At 60.2% G+C, this 13,294-nt stretch overlaps 1 protein-coding gene across 1 annotated transcript in view; it reads left to right on the plus strand.

The window, feature by feature from the left end:
- Positions 1 to 12,972, plus strand: part of SLC5A11 (solute carrier family 5 member 11) — a gene marked incomplete at its 3' end in the record, with an annotated part of 40,576 nt that extends 27,604 nt beyond the window's left edge. The window contains exons 9-16 of the mRNA XM_079780456.1: positions 776 to 981; positions 6,641 to 6,776; positions 8,389 to 8,496; positions 8,803 to 8,953; positions 10,640 to 10,808; positions 11,129 to 11,344; positions 11,890 to 12,055; positions 12,764 to 12,972. Coding sequence (XP_079636582.1) covers positions 776 to 981; positions 6,641 to 6,776; positions 8,389 to 8,496; positions 8,803 to 8,953; positions 10,640 to 10,808; positions 11,129 to 11,344; positions 11,890 to 12,055; positions 12,764 to 12,972 — 1,361 coding nt within the window. The remainder of the gene's footprint in view (positions 1 to 775; positions 982 to 6,640; positions 6,777 to 8,388; positions 8,497 to 8,802; positions 8,954 to 10,639; positions 10,809 to 11,128; positions 11,345 to 11,889; positions 12,056 to 12,763) is intronic.
- Positions 12,973 to 13,294: the final 322 nt, after the last annotated feature.

Raw genomic sequence — 13,294 nt, forward strand, 5'->3', positions numbered from 1 at the left:
GTGGGAAGTGTCTCGATGAGCCAGCCCCAGCCGGGAGGTTGGCGCCACGTGGCCCCACTAGCAGATGAGGAAACAGCCCCAGAGAGGGAGTCACTAGCTCCAGGTCACAAGTCTGTGCTCCACTCTTGCCATACCTGAGCTGAGAGACGCTGAGAAGTTCCGAGGAGAAAGAATGCTTCCTTAAAGCAAGGTTGCTGAGCCTGGGGCCTGTGAGCAGAATTCAGGGCGTCTGTGAACCTTGGGTGGGGAAAAAACACCTCTATTTGATGAATCTATCATTGAAATTTTGCATTTTTCAATTATAAATGTAGGGATAAACCATGGCAATATTAGCCATATCTCTGCCTTTGATACCCCAGATGTTCTTATCCAGGTGTTCTTACAATTGATGCTGATGCATTGAAATCCTTTTTGTGCTCAGGGCTACTTTGAAACAAAATTGTTATTAGCCCTCCTGCTAGGTTTTTACTACTTCATGGGCAAATAAATAAATTACTAGCTCATAGTAGTTTTTACGTTTCTATGATTGCCTTTCCTACATTTGATTTCCTTTACAAGCCTACATATTTTGTGTTATGCATTTAGCAATATTATTCTGAAAAGCAATCCATACTCGCTCCCAAAGGCATTAAAAACAAAAAAAAAGAGGCTGAGACCTTGAAGGTGCTAACTTCCCTGGGTAGCTGTCCTCTGAGTGGGATTTCACTGTCACCAGAAATCCTGTTACTGCTGGGATCCCTCTGAGCTCCTGGCAAGCGCTTCCTCTGATGTCCAGGTTTTGCTGCGGTCGGAGGGCTGGAGGGCCTGGTGGAGAAGTACTTCCTGGCCCTGGCCGCCAACCGGACTGAGAACAGCAGCTGCGGGCTGCCCCGAGAGGATGCCTTTCATATCTTCCGAGACCCGCTGACCTCCGACCTCCCGTGGCCCGGGATCCTGTTTGGAATGACCATGCCGTCCCTCTGGTACTGGTGCACGGACCAGGTACGGGCGGCGCCCTCAGCACGCTGTGCCCCGCCTCCTCCCCGCACTGTCCTCTCGTCTGCCTTTCTCCCCCACCATCCTTGATCACGCCTCCCTTTCTACTGTTCTACACGTTATCTTCTTGCTCTGCTCACACGATGGCAAAGCCTAATACACCCTGCTGGCTGCCTGGCACGGTCCGCTGAGCCAGGGAGAGAAAACCTTCTCAGGGAGGATAACCCTGGGGCCGGGTATTGTTTGCTCAGCACTCACTGGGCGCCATCTAAGTACCAGGCACGTAGACATCACAGTCAACAAACCGCAGGCTCTCGGAGCTCGGGAGGGACAGACAGACGGTAAGTAAGTGATGCGCGCGTCACAGGTGGTGAGTGGCATTAACAAAAGCAGAGTGGGGGGCCACGGGCTGGCTCAGTGGCTGAGCATCAGCCTCTGAACCAGGAGGTCACGCTTTGATTCCTGGTCAGGGCACATGCCCAGGTGCGGGCTTAATCCTCAGTAGGGGGCGTGCAGGAGGCAGCCGATCAATGATTCCCTTTCATCACTGCTGTTTCTATTTCTCTCTCTCCCTCCCTTCTTCTCTGAAATCCATGAAAATATATATTCTTTAAAAAGCAGAGCAGGGACAGAGGGGTTGGGTGTGGGGTGGGGAGCGAGATGTGCCTGGGTGACCTGAGCACAGACTGGGGCGGGAGGAGGTTGGCAGCAGAGGGCACAGCTGTCAGGCACACACAGCTGGTGTGAGGACACGGAGGAGAGCAGAAGGCCACAGTGTGTAACACGCCCGTCTGTAGAGGAAAGCGGACAGGCTGCATCTCCGCACCCACTTGGATGTGCACGGAGGCCCTGGGGGGCGGGCGGCGCCTAAAGTCGCTGCACAGCCACTTTCTCAGGCTTCAACCCAGTGACTGTGTCACCAGGTGAAATGTTTTGTTTTCTGTTACATCAGCAGTCAGATTCGCGTACCATTTAGAGGTTAAATTGCATAGAGTGCAGCGAGGTCACCGCGGCCGACCTCCGACCTCCGGGTGAGAGCTGAGCCCATCACAGCGCCAGTGCAATACCACACGCGGCCCCTTTAAGCGGCAGACCCCTCCCCCTCCTTAGAAGTCTCAGGTGGGAGAGCCCAGGGAGACAGACGGGTCTAGGCCAACAGCATGGGCTTCCCCTGAACAGACCCAGAACCCGGTGCAGGCAGCTACCCGTGAGACTAAGTGGGGTTACTGGAAGTTTGAAAGAGGGGAGCCCATCTTCCAAACTGTATTAAAGATAGCAGTTAGTAAAAAGGAGGAGACAAATTATCATTGCAAATAATATTTCTCAATTATACTAGTATATGTAGAAAATCAAATATACAGAAATAAGCTTAGAATTAATAATATAACTTGTCTCAGACAGTGAGCATGTCTGTGTATCATAAATAATGAGTTAAAACATTTAACTTAGCTGTAAAGCAAATTATTTAAAAACTAGTGGCCCGGTGCACGAAATTAGTGCATGGGGGTAGGGGGTAGGGTGTCCCTCAGCCCGGCCTGCACCCTCTCCAATCTGGGACCCCTCAGGGGATACTGGGGAACTGGGTCACAATGCTTTGGCTGCAGGGACAGTGAATACACAAGCCATTAGGAACGCTTCCGTTTTTACACGGTTTATGGTGCTGCTGGGGCACAGCTGGGAGCTCACATGCATCAACCTACACTGTTTCCTTGAGAGTCCTCAGGCCCGTGTGAGCGGCACTCCAGTGTGTCCCCCCAAGGCCACCGCTGGCCACCGCCCTGCTTTGTTCAAGAATTGGAGGCTTATCCAAGGGCTTGGCCTCCTTCCGAGTGCCAGGGAGGGCAAGGGGGCGCCGAGCCCCGAGCCCAAGCCCGGAGCCCAGGCCCACGACGATGATGATGGCGCATTGACTGCACAGGGTTGCTGTTGGGCGGGGTCGGCAGAGCCCAAAGCCTGTGGTCGCCGGGCGACGCCTTGGCCAGCACAGCATTGGGCTCGTGTTAGAGCGGAGGACAGGCAGGGCGACACCCACTGCTCACGGACTGCGAGCGAGCGTGGCCCAGATGGCCCGGGCAGACCTGGAGGAGGCGATCGCTCAACAGGAGTAACGGCTCGCAAGCGCTTATTGACGCTGCGGGTGCCTGTCGCCATCTCCCCACCGCCTATGCGTGAGTGCACCCCCTTCCCCGAGCACCGCCCAGCCTGGAGGCTGCTGCCCAGGGACCCCTCCCCCGTGGAGGGTGTCTGAGCCGCACAGCTGCCTGGGAACTTGCTAAGCTGTCTCTTAAATTCATGGCTGGAGGCTCTACTTCGAGGAATAAGAGCCAGGATTCTCCTCAGTCCCAGCTCCTCCCTAGAAATGGCTGCTTCCAAAGCAGACGCTTCCCGCGGCTCCAGGCGGCCTGGCCAGGACTGCGGCCGCCCCCACGTCAGGGAGCAGGAAGAAGCACCTGCAGGCGCGACACCCTCACCTTTCACCACCGCGTTCTCAGGGCCTGCGCTCGCCGGGGCCTGTTTGGGGTCCTGAGAAATGATAGCAACAGCGACACCAACTTCTAAACAACCGTGGGCCCAGGCTCCGGAGGGAGGCCTCCCTGCGCCGTCTGCCTCGGACACGCAGCTCCACACCTTAGTCTTTCACGTGCAGCATCCGAACGGGAGCAGTGCAGCAAGGGGGGGGGGGGGGGGGGTGTCAAACCTAATGAGCTCCGGGAAAGGTGGGCATCCGTTAGCTCATGGAGCACAGGCTGCAGGCACCGAAGTGGCTCCAGGAACCGCAGACTCGGTCCAGTTCCTCACCATTGCCTTCCTTTCCTTTGCTAATCCCCACCCAAGGATATTTTTTCTATTGATTTTTTTAGAGAGAGTGGAGCGGAAGGAGGAAGGGGAGAGAGAGAAACATTGATGGGAGAGAGACACATCGATTGGTTGCCTCCCACCTGTGTCCCGACGACGGGGCCGGGGATCAAGCCTGCAACTGAGGTACCTGCCCTTGACCTGGAATCAAACCCACGACCCAACACTCTGACGGCTGAGCCACACCGGCCAGTGCACCATCGTCTTCCTCTCTCACCCGCTGACTCCATTGTCTCCCACCGCAGGCCCACGGGAAGGGGCTGGCAGTCCCTCAGGCCAAACCCAGCGCTGCAGGGCCGGCTCTGACTGGCCCAGCGCGGGTCGGGTGCTGGCCCCTGGGCCCGGCGACTGTGCCCGGGATGATTGGCAGCTGTGTGAAGCGGGCATGGATTTCAAAGGAAGGGGCGGGACACTGGGAAGACTCCCACACTGATGTCCACTATAAAACCAAAGGGCTTCCCACGTGGTCACCACGGCAACGGCACAGTTCACTCCTGCTTGTCCACAGTTCACTGCACCTGCGCAGAGAGGGGCTGGTACCCTCCAAGGCCTGTACCTTCTCCAGATGCTCCAGGACCCGGCGCCTGAGGAAGTGAAAGAGAAAGCTCTGAGCCCGTGGGGTTCCATCTGGAGGCTGGAGGGGGATTGAGGGGACCAGTCTCCTCGGCAGAAAACGCTCTGGGGAAAGCCATGCCCTTTGAGGGGGTAGATCTTGGCAAGGCCTACCTTCACCCCACCCAGCAGAGAGTTTTTGAGGAGGCACCAGACAAGACGTAGGCACACTGCGTGCCGTAGCCACAAGCCCAGACATCCCAATCCTGCCGGCAGCCAGCACCGGCCCTCGCCAGTCCCTCTCTTAACTCCTCGCTCCAACCAGACCCGCGCGCTGCGCTTCTCTCCGTCCTCCTTCCCGCTCTTGCCTTCTCGCCTCCGTCCTTTAAGGGCCCCTCCACCACCAGGACAAAGATCATTCATAAAAAGCAGCCACGCCATTACACCTGCCGGGGATTCCCCCACGACCACCTTCCTGCTTCGGCCATGGCCAGTGTTAGCCGTTTTCCCGTGTCTGAACTGTGGTTGCGTGGCTGTCTGATCTGGTTTCCAAGCTCTAGCTCCCTTCTCTCCTGGGACCTGGTTGAACGTCTTTCTCCGGTTTCATCCAACAACAGCAGTGACCACGACAATAGCCACCAGTGGTCTCTCTGCGTAAGCACGGCTAAGCACCTCAGAACAAGCTGCTGTGCTCCCCATTCGGCAGATGGGGAGACTGAGGGCTCACAGAGACCTGGTGGGGCGGGGATCCACACTTGAGTCTGTCTGCGCTTCTAACCTCTCTATTCATTTGCTCCGACTCACCGACTGGATGGTCTTCCTTCTGGGGTTCATCCAGAACCTCCCCAGCTGCATACCCACCGCCTGTCGCCAAGCCCACTACCACGACCTCTCCGGACAGGCCTCCCACCTTCCCACCCAGAGAGCAGACGTCTGTGCCCGCTGTTGTGGGCGGAGGAAGGGGCAGATGCGTGCCAGGTGCCGGGGCGGATGAGCTGGAGCTGGGGGAGGGCCCTGCGCACGTTCGTTCCTCCTGGTCGCCTTCCTTTTCCAACCAGATGTTGGTTACTTTTCCCAGCCAGATGTTGGTTACTAACTCAGTGCACCTGACGGCTGCCCCTTGCAGGGCCTGACAGTCACAAGAGCAGGCTCCTCAGTCTGGGTGGCCACTGTGACCAGGGCTCTTTGGCGTTCCGGCTGGCTGACGGGGGTGCCAGTGGGCACCGGTGCCTGCCCTGGGGGACCCGCAGGCTCAGGTGGTGCCGTTGCTATGGAGTTGGACATTGGCCTCGACCATGTTGATGTTTTCTGGCAATTATGTGACAGGGTCCACGGGGCTGGAGTCAAACAGTTTCCCCCCAAAGAGAGTGCATGTCTACACGGAGGAGCCTGCAGCAGGCGGGGTGTGGTGTGGGTGGGGGCAGATCCTGCCTCCCGACACCTCCCATTCAGGATTCTTGGCTGATTTGGTGAGGATCTTGGTTGTCTGCAGGAAAAAGACAGTTTAAGTCTTTATTTCCTTTAACTTACCTGATTGAGAGGTGGGTCATATCAACAGTAACAATGAACATATGCTGGGCAGTTATTATTTGTCAGACCCTATTCTAAATATTCTAAATGGCTAGACTCCATTTAATTGTCGAAACAGTTCTAATGTTCTCCCCATTTTATAGATTGGGAAACCGAGGCAAGGAGAGGTGAAAGTGTTTGCCCACGACCACAAGCAGAGAAGTGGGGAGCGGGACTTGAACCCCAGCTATCAGTTTGCAATTGGCGCCGCTGGACGGAGGGCTCAAACGGTGCCATCGGGAACGGCTCCTCCGTCCTCAGCCCCACGGCCTCCTTCCTCCGATAACGCCGGTCTCAGGCCGGCTTCCTGCTCGGAGGCGGCGGCAGCCCTGGCAGGGAGCCTCCCGGTGGGGCTGCCGGCGGGAGGGGCCCCTCGGCTTTGGCCCGTTTAGGGGAAGGTCCGCGTGGAGCTGTGACTGGCCTGCGTGGGGTGCGTACGTTCTCTTCGCCGTCACGGCGGCCAGGGACGTGAGGAGCTCTATGGAGAGCTCTAATGGGCCAGGTCCAACCCCAGAAAAAGCGGGGGAGGACCAGGGGGGGTCGTAGTTACCCCCACTGACCACAGGGGTTGAGGAGAGGAGACGCCTCCTCAAGGAGAGGCCGGGAGCCGAGGCCTGAGTGCACTGCGCTGCGAGGAGGTGCCTCTCGGCGTGCGAAGGCCGCCCAGCGCCGTCACCCCGTCTTCCAGGTGATCGTCCAGCGGAGTCTGGCGGCCAAGAACCTGTCCCACGCCAAAGCGGGCTCCCTGATGGCCGCGTACCTGAAGGTGCTGCCCCTCTTCATCATGGTCTTCCCCGGGATGATCAGCCGCGTCCTCTTCCCAGGTGAGAGGCGGCGGGGGGGGGGGGGGGGGAGAGGCGGTGGAGGGAGGCGGCGGAGGGAGAGGCGGCGGGGGCAGAGGTGGCGGGAGGGGGGAGATGCGGGGGGGGGGGAGAGAGGCGGCAGGGCTGCGTCTCGAGGGCTTATGAAGTGTCTGGAACGTTCCACCGACCCGCTAAGAGCACGGGGCTGGAGGCCCTTCCTGGTGATGCAGGGGTGTCTGCCCGGCACTGATGGGCTCCCCACCCCCTCCCAGCCCTGGGCACACCCGAGGGCGCCCCAGCGCGTGGGGGGAGACCGCCTGGGGCCTTGCCACAAACGGGGCGAAGACTGTGATCTCCATGTGGTCCCTGTGGCCTCATGGTGAGAGTTCCTCCCACACCTCAGTGTCAGAGCCGGGGGAGGGGGACTGGGGCCCAATGGAACCCTTTGGGGAACTTTCCTTAACAAAAACCCGGGCTAGCAAGTGTGCGTGTGTGTTGGGGTGTGTGCGCGCGTGTGCGTGTGTTGGGGTGTGTGTGTTGGTGTGTGCATGTGTTATGCGTTGGTGTGTGTGCGTGTGTGTGTGTGAGAAGGGATGAGGTTTGCGCTGTGGGCATTGAGCAGGACTGGGTGGGTGTTACTGGGAGTCCTGGGGTGTTGGGAGTGGTGATCTGGACGGAAGAAGCTCCTCAATGTCCACCCATGAGCTCTCAGGAAGGGCAAGGCAGAGCGCTCCACCCGGTGCCTCATCCCTCCTCTCCCCCCCCCTCCCCCCGGGGCCACACAGAGGGCGGGTACTTGTTTCCCAAACAGGCACCTTCCTCTTCATGCATCCTCCACAGGCGGCAGCCCTGCGCTCAGCAACTCATCCTTCCAGGGAAGGCGGGGGGGGGGGGGGGCGCGGGCTACCTGGGGGCCAGGGAAGGTGGGGGGGCCTACCTGGGGGCCAGGGAAGGCGGGGGGGGGGCTACCTGGGGGCCAGGGAAGGTGGGGGGGCTACCCAGGGGCCAGGGAATGCGGGCAGGGGGTTACCTGGGGACCAGTTTTGAGGGTAACCTGGGGGAGCTGGTGTGAGTGCCGCGGGGGCTGCCCGCCCGACCTGGAGTGCTTGGGGGTTTATGTGAGAGAACGCGCCCAGGGAAGCACGGCCCGCACAGAAGGGCAGGAAGAGGGGGTGAGAGTCAGAGCCGGCACAGCTGGGTTTGCTTGCGTCTAAGGAGAAACAGCTGTTGAACTACCGGAGCTACTGGGAAGACGGGGAAAGAAAGTTAAAACACATTTGCCACGCGTCAAGCGATGGTGCTCTCCTTCGCACTGGGAGGAGCTGAGGCGTTGCTGGGGTCCCTTGTGGGGGCGGGGGTGGAGCCCCATGCAGGCTGCTGTGCTGGCCTGCCGCCAGGTGCCAGCCGCGCCTGAGCTCCGTGGTGGCAGCCGCACTGCCGACTGCCTGAGTCAGACCTGCGCCCAGCGCGGTGCTCCCGGCCCACCCTCACCAGAGCCTCGCGTTACTGCCCCAATTTACAGACGAGGAAACCGAGGTTCAGGCAGGGCAGGCAGGAGGGTCGTGCTTGTAACGCCCAGGCTCCTTTGCACGTCACAGAGCCACGAACTTACGCGCCCTAATCCTCCCCCCAGATCAAGTGGCCTGCGCCGAACCCGAGATCTGCCAGAGGGTCTGCGGCAACCCCTCGGGCTGCTCTGACATCGCGTACCCCAAACTCGTGCTGGAACTCCTGCCCACAGGTAACGAGCCCCCTCCCAGCCCCCGGAGCACCCGGGGAGGAGGGCACCGGCTGGCTCTGCTCGGAGGGAGGGACACGAGGGTGGTGGTGGGAGGCAATGGGCTCGGGGCGAAGGACTGAGCCCCAGAGCCAGGGCCCCGGGTGAAGCCCAGGCCCTGGCCCGGCAGGGTCCCCCCCCCCGACCCCCCCCCCCCGCCTCACGGCCCCCACCGGAGCGCTGCTTCCTCAGAGGTGAGCCTGGCGGCTTTGGGCCTGGGTCGGGGTCATGAGGGAAGGCAGGGCCCACAGACCTCCCTTCTGCCCCCAGGGCTCCGAGGGCTCATGATTGCAGTGATGGTGGCCGCGCTCATGTCCTCCCTCACCTCCATCTTTAACAGTGCCAGCACCATCTTCACCATGGACCTCTGGAACCGCCTGCGGCCTCGGGCGTCGGAGCGGGAGCTCATGATTGTGGGCAGGTGAGCTCTTCTGCGGGGGGGGGGGGGGGGGGCGCGGGGGGGCACGGGGGGCGGGCCAGGGAGGGAGCAGCCGGTACTGGGGAGGAGCAAGCTGAGCCCACCCAGGGCAGCGTCCAGCCAGCAACTCACCCAGCCTCAGCCTCCGCTGATGGCGAAAATGAGGCACATTAGGACCCCATTCATTCATTCATTCATTCATTCAAGAGATGTTCGCTCTGGCCAGTGGCTCAGGGGCTAGAGTGTCGATCCACACATGGACTGAAGGCTCTCAAGTTTAATTCCTGCTCAAGGGCACAGATCTGGGTGCAGGTTTGATCCCCACCCCAGCCAGGGCATGCTGATTCCCTCTCTCTCTCTCTCTCTCTCTCTCTCTCTCTCTCTCTCTCTCTCTCCCCCCTCCCCCCTTCCACTCTCTATGGAAAAAAAATATCCTCAAGTGAGGATTAACAAAAATAAGAGATGTTCAATGAGCACCTACTATGTGCCAGATGCCGGACATAAAGCAACAAAAAGAAACAGCTCGGCTCTGTATTCATGGAGCTAGTGAAGGCTAAATAGCCAGGCAATGCAACTCCAACAGTGCTATGACGGGGAGCCAGGAGACCTAGGGTTCAGAGGGGGGTCCCCAACCTGGACTGGGACCTGAGGGGTGGAAAGCAGTAAGCCAGGTAAAGGGAGGAGGGTGTCCTGGGTTTTTTGTTTTTTGTTTTTTTATGAGGGAGAAGGGTTAGGTTTCTCTACCAAGCCTTCCACAAGTCCTGAAGTCTAACAGGAACAGAAGTGACATGAATGAGTGGCATGTAAATTTTATGTAAAATACATGTAAATAAGCACCCTGGGGCTCTGTGTGGGGAGGTGCATCCTGAGAGCTGGCTCAGCCTTGGGCTAGGGAGAGAGTGCCTCGGTCTGACACCAGAAGCACGGCTGTGAGAGAAAACCGTGACTTCGCCGGCATTAAAGAACGCAGGACACGCACAGGCCGGGGGAAGTACTGGCGCACCATGTGTCTGACAAGGACTTGTGATGCAGAGTAAGCTACCAGACAGGGCTGTAACCTAGGAAACTACAGCGTGACACCACCACACGCTGCATGGAAAAGACAGGCCCGAGGCAGGGACACGGGAACTCTGTGCGTGCAGGTCACAAGGCCAAGGGCTCAGCCGTTCACCACAGTTCGGCAGTTTGTTAAACAGCTGAACATACACTTACACGCACCCCAGCGACGGCTGTCCTAGAGATGGAACAGAAGTCCGCACCGTGTCCTTACAACAGCCGGGTCGCAGAGTCACCAATGTCCGCGTGCGCGGGGAGGACACAGGGTTCTATGGGACCCTCGTCCCAATAAAAAGGAGTGAAGTGGATGCACGATGCAGGGGTGAACTTCAAAGGCATGCTCCGTGAGGGAAGCCCACTGCCCAGACGCAGGCTGTAGGGCCATTTCCGTGAAATGTCCCAAGGGGCAACCTGCTTGCTTAGGGTGGGCTGTTCCTCCCCCCCCCCCGCCCCCGCTCTCTCTCCCACAAACACGACCTGTACATGGGGGAGCTCTCTGCACGGTGGATGTCCTAAAACGTGATTGTGGTGCTGGTTGCAGAAGTGACTGGATTGTAACTGCCTCCATAAAGCCATGAAAATGCGAGAAATGTTGGGGGCGACGGCACTGACGGCGTCTCTCGCCCGCTCCAGGGTGTTCGTGCTGCTCCTGGTGTTGGTCTCCATCCTCTGGATCCCGGTGATCCAGGCCAGCCAGGGCGGCCAACTCTTCATCTACATCCAGTCCATCAGCTCCTACCTGCAGCCGCCGGTGGCTGTGGTCTTCATCATGGGGTGTTTCTGGAAGCGGAGCACTGAGCAGGTGGGTGGCCGCCCGCTGTGCGAGACCCCAGGCCGCACGAGGAGGGGGGACGGGGACTGGAGAGGGGACAGGAGGGTGTCTGGACTGGGGTGTTGCCGGGGAGGATGAGTTCTGTGGAGGAGGATACGGGGAGGGTGCTACCTGTCCGTCAAAAACAACGTGTTCTATTCTGCTGGACTTTGCCACGAACGGGGAAGCTGATGGGCTGCATGTGGAAGGCAGAGGTAGCGTCACTAGAGAGGCGGCTTGGGGACTCCGGAGGCCCGAGCCAGCCCCCCGCAGCCCCGGCGGCACTAAGACGGCCTTGCTCTGATTTGCAGGGCGCCTTCGCCGGTCTGACCGTGGGCCTTCTCCTGGGCTTGGTCCGGCTGGTCCTGGACTTCGTTTACACGCAGCCGCAGTGTCACCAGCCCGATGAGCGCCCCGCTGTGGTGAAGGATGTGCACTACCTCTACCTCTCCACCATCCTGTCTGCGGTCACCCTCGTCACCATGTCCGCCGTGAGCTGGCTCACCGAGCCCCCCTCCAAGGAGAGGGTACATTGGGGTTTGCCACTGGGAACGTTGAGACCCTTCACTGCGCGCGACAGGAGGGACCCGCACTGGGCGCTAGGCGCGCTTGGCTGCAGGCTCAGACCACCGGCCAGAACCCACCTTTTCCGCTGCTTCTCTTCGGGCTGTGAGGGGCTGGCAGCTTCTGGGGGTTTATCCTCAGGTCACTGAGCAAAAGCACAAACATTTGCCCAGCATTTCCAGCCAAGCTCCCAATTCTCATCGCTCGCCTGCGAACCCATAGGTCCCCGTGGCGCAGACGGCTGGGGGGCTGACCGCTGGGTTCCACGCCCCAGGGCGGGCTTGTTAAGAAGCTGGGGGAGTGCGTGTGGGTCCGCGGCTCTGAGCCTGGGGAGCTGGACTCGGAGGGGCGTGGAGTGAGGGGGGCTGGGAGCGGACCCAGACGGGCGGGGTGAGCTTGGGGCTGAGCTTGGGGCTGGGCTTGGGGCTGAGCTTGGGGCTGAGCTTGGGGCCGGCAGGGCGCGGAGAGAGGGACGACCACCCGTCTCATGGCCATCTCTGCTCCCTAGGTCAGTCGCCTGACCTGGTTCACGCGCCATGACCCCATGGTCCACAAGGAGCAGGTGCCACCAGCCACTCCGCCGCCCACCACCCTCCCTCCGAAGGGGCCGGCGGAGGCCAGCAGCCGCGACCTGCCGCTGGAGGCCCTGCAGGGGAGCGAGGCCAGGCCGCACCGTGAGTGGCTCCCTCCGCGGCAGGCGCCTCCAGGAGCGCGTGTCCGGGGGTTCCTTCTTGAGTGGGTTCTTTAGTCACTTCCAACAGATGCCTCGGGCGGGCGACGTAACACGCACCGGCTGAGGTTTCCCATAAATGCCCAGATTTCCACCTTCTCCCGAGAAACAGGAAGACCTGGCAACACTGCCCACACGTGTGCCCAGGAACCGGGTCTAGAGCTGTGAGCGGGCACCCGAGGCCCGGATTGCCCTCCCGTTAGCCAAGGTCCCACCAGCCCCGACTGTCCCCACGACCCTGGGCGGGGCTGTCTTTGATCGTCCCACATGGCCGTTACAACCTACTTATGGCCACGAACCCATGCCCACCTGAAGTGGGCTCAGGCCACGCGTTTCAAGGAAAACGAGAGAGTAGTTCCTGGTGGAAGTGAGGAATCTTCGGACACGCTGACTATGCCAAGGGGCCCCCACTCTGCACTCCACTGCCTGGCTCCAGGGGCAGCTGGACCTGAAGGTGGTGGAAAGTCTAAACTCCCCGTTTCCCAGAGCAGAGCAGCCTCCCAGAAATAAGGTGCGAAGCACACCTGCAGGACAGGTGCCAGGACAGGTCCGACGGCCTTGATCACAGTGGTGGGAACGCCCGGCGAGGCCCTCTCCTCTCCTCCTCTCCGGGACACGGCCCTTCCTGAGGCCTGGGTTTGGTTCTCTCCAGGCGCCGGCACGCAGCGGCAGCAGTCCCGCGCGGTGAGGGCCCTGCTGTGGCTGTGTGGCATGGACGACAAGGGCCCGGCGGAGCCCAGGAGCAGCGCGGAGCCCGCCATCGCGTCCCTGGAAGAGCGCCCCGTGGTGAAGGCCCTTCTGGACATCAACCTCGTCCTCTGCATCGGCTGCGGCGTCTTCCTCTGGGGCTACTTTGCTTAGTGCGGGCGGAGCGGGCCCTGCTCTCCGTCGGTGTCCAACGCCCCTTTTTAATGAGGGAATAAAGCTGTTTACCAGGAGGCTTCAAGGGTGTTTATGGGCCGTTTTCCACATGACATTTAGCTCCTTTCTGCTAAAAAGGCATGAAGGTTGGGAGCTGGGAGCCGGAGAGCAGTGTAAAAGCTTCCTTGTCTCCAAAAGCTGGCTGTTCCCTCCTCCTGCCCACGTGCGACAGCAACGGCCAAATCCGCAGGGACGCGGGAGCCTGGCCGCGAGACCGGCAGCCGCAGCAGCCACGCCTGGCCGGCGCTGGCCCCCGACCTCT

The sequence above is a fragment of the Cnephaeus nilssonii genome (assembly GCF_951640355.1).
Source record: "Cnephaeus nilssonii genome assembly, chromosome: 2".
NCBI lineage: Eukaryota > Metazoa > Chordata > Mammalia > Chiroptera > Vespertilionidae > Cnephaeus > Cnephaeus nilssonii.